The 6000-nt window shown below is 45.0% G+C and overlaps 1 protein-coding gene across 1 annotated transcript in view; it reads right to left on the bottom strand.

The window, feature by feature from the left end:
* Positions 1 to 1289: 1289 nt before the first annotated feature.
* Positions 1290 to 6000, bottom strand: part of LOC109698795 (GTPase IMAP family member 8-like) — a 30570-nt gene continuing 25859 nt past the window's right edge. Inside the window, 3 exon segments of the mRNA XM_074054752.1 lie at positions 1290 to 2716; positions 5024 to 5471; positions 5473 to 5739. Of these exon segments, the coding sequence (XP_073910853.1) occupies positions 2031 to 2716; positions 5024 to 5471; positions 5473 to 5739 (1401 nt within the window). The 3' untranslated portion in view covers positions 1290 to 2030.

Raw genomic sequence — 6000 nt, 5'->3', positions numbered from 1 at the left:
GCTACTGGTCAGTCTTCGCCCAAGGGTTTTCTGTTGAGGTGGCACAGGCTTTGCCAGTTCTGAGGGTCTCCTGCCCCTCCCACGCTCCTTTTATGGAACAATTCTGCAATTCTTTGCCTGCCCAATTCTAGTCCCTCACAGGCACCATCCCCCGGTAAACCTCTCACTCTCCTGCTTCCCAGCGTATACTTCATGTTGGAACTGATGCAGCTGTACTGGGGGACCTAACAGAAAATAGTGATGGATGTTGGGTCTTCCTGTGAGAAGGCTCCACATTGCTTAACCCACCCACTCCCACCTCACACAGGTGCAAGTGTCACTTGTCAGCCATGTGTAGCACAGTGGGCTTTGTTCATGCTTTCAACATGAAGGGCAGAGGCCTGGAATGCCTTCCAGAGTTATTCGTTTCATGTTCCTGGCTCTTCTACTGCTAACATTTCTTAGTCCTTGTAGTGAAATGTCCACAGTGGAAGATTCCCAAGCTGGCAGACATCTGCCACCCATAAGTCTGTCACTCATTGAAAGATCCTCAGGCACCAAACATGAAAAGCTTACCTAAGCCTAGGTATCTACGCATCTCAATTGCCTCTTTGTGGAGGCGTGCTCTTTCCCTAAATCAGAAATGTTTCCCAAGCATCAGAATGAGAATGACAATGTATAGTCTAATTCATCTTTATTGTTTGATTCAGCTCAATACATTTACATACACGTTTTCTAGGAGTTATGTTGTGACACACACGGGTTGTGTTATTACACACAGGTTTTCTAGGACATTAATGATGACAGCCTATGGTCTTATACACAGGTTAATCTTGAAGGCAACCTTATATATTATCAAGGGGAAAATCCATGTGACATGAATCCTGTCCTTGAAGCTGGTATAAATTGGCTGATACTGAAAACATTTGACCCTCTAACTACCATGGAGAGCATGCTGTATTTCTCATCTCACATTTTGCACACCCCAGGCAGCTTCCAATAGAATCTGCTCAGCTATGGATAGAAGGCCACCATCTTGGAAACAAGAAGCAAACTTGAGTGAGCAACTACTTCCCATTGAAATTGGGGAAGAAGACAGAATAAAGCTGGATTTTTGGTGCCCAAAAGCTCCAGACGACATAGTCCAAGACTTCTTGACATGATACAATACACTCTAATATATTTAAGCCATTATCATTTGATTTGTCTGAGTTTTAACATATATCCTAACCATCCCTCAAAGATATAAAAAGGGGGATAGAGTGCAAAAGAGTTTCCAATAAACTTCTGCACAGGAAATCTAATATTAAAGTTAGAATTTTAAAACTTTCCAGCAGTTTCTAATTTGGGTAATTTTATTGTGCTTCTGATTTTTGTTCTATTCTATTTCACTGTGATGTTTACTATAAAATCTCTTGAAATCCTCATTTCCTCAAGAACAAAAAGGAAGGAGAGACTGTATTTCACTTTACATCTAGGTGTGCAATGAGAAGAGCACTGAAAAACAGCTACAATATGCAGAAAGAAACAGGGTAGCCCCGAGTCCTGCCCCAAAGGAGGAAGGAGAGCTCATGGAACCAGTGGGAGTGGGCCTGGCAGACAGACTGGGCAACAGAGAGGCCCATGCCAGTGCCCTGTTCTATGCATCTGGATACCCTGCTTCCTATGGAACTCTCTACATTCATTCTGACCCCATGCTGACCTGGAGCATGGTCACGGTGTCTATCCTGACTCAATCTTGTCTATGTTGGTGAGCTGATTTTCGTGACTTGATTCTGAACCTAATATCAGCTGAATGTTCATAACTTTTTTTAGATTCCTCCACCTACTTCCCTCTTGGTCCTTTTATAATTCCCTACTACTTTTCCCAATCTACAATTTATTTACCTAAAATAGCCATAGCATCCTAAGTGGGATGCATTTGCCTTTTAAACTTTCAAAGCTAGGGACAATCCCAGCCTCCCCCAGCCTGATTTCAAGTTAAGGACACCCTCCCCCAGCCTGATGGTGTTGTGTCCCTAACTTGAAAAGACCCCAGGCCTTTCAGCCACTTATCTTAACTTATCTTTTAAATTCCTTAACATATTTTTGGGATTGGACTTTTCCAGGGCATTTTTAATTCGATGGATTATATCCTCCCATGTACAGGAATACCCATGCCCACTACAGTTATTTCTCAGATTATTGGCCATTTGCAAAAGTTCTTTCACCTGGGTCTCCTGAGATTGGTCAGTCTCTCTGTTACTAAAAGCACAGACTCGCCACCCACACTTTTTAATGATTTTCTTAAGGTCTTTGTTATCTGTATTCTTAATGTAATCTTCAAGCTTCTCATCCCTAAGATCTTCCTTCCGGGTGAACAGCACAATGGCGTATTTCATAACCTCCTCTCCAAAGATGGCTTCCAGGTGCTCTACTGCTGCTGTGTCCTCTTGGGTGAATCGTCCCAGCTGGACCACAAGGACAAAAATCTTGGTTCCTTCTTCACAGAGGGAATAACAGAATTGGACCTCCTTCTCTGACCACGATTGCTTTTCACCATCAGATATTTGAGTGATTGATGGAGTGTCCACAACCACAACATCCTGGCTGTCCAATGTCCTCCTGCCACTCTGGCAAGTCTCCGTGACTGGTCTGGCTCGAAGTTGAGATGGGAAGACCAGTTTCCCCAGGATAGTGTTCCCGGTTGCACTCTTCCCGGTTCCACTCCTCCCCACAAGGATAAAGCTGATGGTTTCTGTGCAGAGGAAATTGAGAAAGACTGATGATCATGAGTTGGTATGCTATTCATCTTTCCAGGTTATTCATAGAGCATGGTTACATCAGTAAGCAGAAAGGATGTTCCAACAATACCAGGGCCTCCCACCCAACAGATTCATCCTCACGCAGGAGAGTGTCCCAGATCACACAGTCTGTGAACCTAGCAGCAGGACTCAGACAATTGTCTCTGTGCAATGCTCACTTATGTCACTGCTCCTGTCTCTTAATCCAGTCTGCTCCTTTCTCCCAGGACCTCCTCAGCCTCCCTAGCACTTATGAGAGCCACTGGCCTTATCTTTACCCACCTCAACTGGGCCCAATCTATACATCTCATTTCTGTCTTCTCTTCCTGCTCCCACTTTGTCTCCCTCTTGTCAACTACTGGTAATCATAGCACAATCTCTTTGAGGTTTTGAAAAACTGTTCTATATAATTGACTTTTCATGATAAGTAACCACATCTACCATTAATGAATTACTAGTTCCATTGGTTGAATCACAATGAAATTCATTTCTCATTGGAAGCACATTGAAGCTCAATGTGTTTTTCACTGATGAGCCAAAACTTCATGGTAATGATAATGAATGTGCACTAACACTGTTGTGTGTAGTGATGGTGATGGAGAAGGAGAAGAAGTTTCCCTGTAAGTGGAATTTGCAGAGGCACTGAGATCTGACAACGTGTGTTCTTTGGGGGTTTCCCTGATGCCTTTGCATTGGCACTGTGCCTCCTCACAGTGGTCCTCCACTGTGAATTCCTTGGCAAGTTACTAACATCCACCTCAAAGCAAAAAGGGAGGAAAGCCCACTTGTGCTCTTCCAGAAGAAATTGCTGAGCTGCTTATGCTGAAGCCACAATCTCATGTTCATGCTAATATGAAAAACAGATTAATCGTCTGACACCCCAATGTTTGTCACATACTTCCATCCTTCCTTCTGTGCCTACACAGGGTCTGACTCCCAAGCATCTCTGAGATCTATTCCATCCTCCTCCCTGTCCCATTGTTCTGGCACTGTGAACTCCTATCTCCATCAATACCACTGTCTTTTGTCCCCTGATGAGGGGCACGCTCAGCCGCTTCCACTCCTTTGCCTCAAGTTTGCAGTGTAATCTCTTGGGTAACTCCCAGCTTTCTACCCCACCACCCAAACCCTACTCATTCTCAAAACCTGTTTCAAATTGGGCTCTCTCCATACATCCTTTCCTCGCTTTCTCACACACCTGTATTTCCTCCTCATAACCTAGCCCTCCAGGGGGTATGAAATGGGCAGTAAACTGTGACACTCCTGCAGCTCCAGTTGTTTTCCTGAGTGAGGCCATCTGAATCAGAAGAAAGTGAAATGAGTAAGAGTGGGCAGGATCTCAGCGCATGTCAACAGAGTGGGCAGCATGGAGTGAGTGAGTCCTTCACAGAGAGAGAGCAGTGTAACTGGGCTACTGAAACCCAACTGCACCACGTGGGGCCCATCCACCAAGAGCACTGGGGCTCCCTGTCCTTGTCCAACCTTGGCGCCTGGCTATCTTACTATGCTAAATGTTGTTGCCACTTGCACTTTCTTTACAATGGCCTCATGCCTCCTACAGAGTGAAGAGCAAAGAGCCCACAGAGAAATGGGCTTTAGATGAACAGCAGAGTAAACCAACGATGCAGAACTATCTCATTCCCAGAGCTGAGTGCCGAGCCCTCGGCAACAGCATGCAATGGAGAAACAAAGTTGGCAGGAGGCAGTGGCTCATACATATAGTCCTAGCTATTCTGGAGGCAGAGATCAGGAGGATAGTGGTCTCAGGCTAGTGTGGGTAAAAAATTGGTGAGACTCCCATCAACCAACAAGCTGGGTGTGGTGGTACACACCTGTCACTCTAGCTCCACAGGAGGCATAAGTAGGAGGATTGTGATCCAGAATGGCCCAGGAAAAAAAATGCAAGACCCTATTTGAAAAATAACAAATGAAAGCAAAAAAAAAAAAAAAAGGCTATAAATATGACTCAAGTGGTAGAGTGCCTCCCTAGCAAATGCAAGGGCTAAGTTGAAACTCCAGTACTGCCAAAAAACAAAGTCAACCCCCTTCTCTTAGCACTGGGTTGGAGAGATGTCTAAAGGTCATGAGCAAGTTAATTACAGACTGGTTCAGGAAGGATTCATGGAAAAGTCATAACTTTAGGACAATTTGAGAAAAAGGACAAAGAAAAGAGCTGTCAGCAGATGGACTTTCTAATCGTCTCTAGTCCCTTCAAAATGTAAAAGTTCTAGTATGATATTGATATATATGCACGGTTTTACCTTTCTCTCTGAAGATGCAAGGCACATTGCCATTCTGGTGCACCATGTTATCCACATTCTGCAGAAGTTTATCCACCTGGATACGCTTCTCCTCCACCTTTGCCTGGTTGTTGAAAGTGCTGTATCTCTCTTGACACTTCTGGATAAGGTCATTGAGACGTGCGTTTTCTCTTAAGAATGTAGCTATATCCTGATCCGGACTCTCTAAATCTTCTTCCCTGGTCAGGAGAATGAACATGTGCTTAATGTACTTGTCTCCAAAGTTGATTTTGATGGACTGTACCACCATCTCATCTTTCCTGTTGAAAGAGCCCACCGGTGTCACCAGCAGGAAGGCATGAGGGCCTGGAAAGATGTGCTTCCTAAGCTCAGACTCAGCATCCTTCATTGAAGAGATGCCTGGAGCATCGATGACCAAAACTTTCTTCCCTCAGAAGAAAAGTTGCTCTCATTTTGCTCTCAGACCTAAATGTCTGGGTTACGGACTCCTCGCTGAATTGAGTCTTAAAGGCGTGCCTTTGCAGAATGATGTTTCCAGCTGTGCTTTTTCCAACACCGCCCTTCCCCATGAGAAGGATCCTCAGTTCTGGGATCCCTGAGACCTGTTCAGGCCCTGGGGTCTGCAGCTGTCTCTCCGCCGAGCCTGAGGGACAAAAGAACAGAGTCAGAGTGTTCATCTTCAGTTGAATACAGATGAGGACAGGTTTTATGATATTCTACGATGTACCCTTCTCCATCTGTCCAGGGAATGGCAACACTATTCTAACCCAGCAAAACTCTAGTCCCAGTCAGAAGCCAGCCTTCCAGGTAGAAGCCATGCACCAGGCAGGAGAAAATCAGGAGACACATGGGGAGCCTCAGACTTCCCAGGATCGTGAAGATGCTAAGCTAGGCCTTCACTGTTCCTGGTCCTTCAAAGGTAAGTATTGCAGCATGAGGTCCCTGAACTAAGGTGCGAATGGGGAAAATCTGATTTT

This window comes from Castor canadensis, chromosome 2 (assembly GCF_047511655.1).
Source record: "Castor canadensis chromosome 2, mCasCan1.hap1v2, whole genome shotgun sequence".
In the NCBI taxonomy this organism is placed as follows: domain Eukaryota; kingdom Metazoa; phylum Chordata; class Mammalia; order Rodentia; family Castoridae; genus Castor; species Castor canadensis.
Note: the sequence above shows the minus strand (reverse complement) of the source record. Positions and strands in the feature narration are given on the sequence as shown.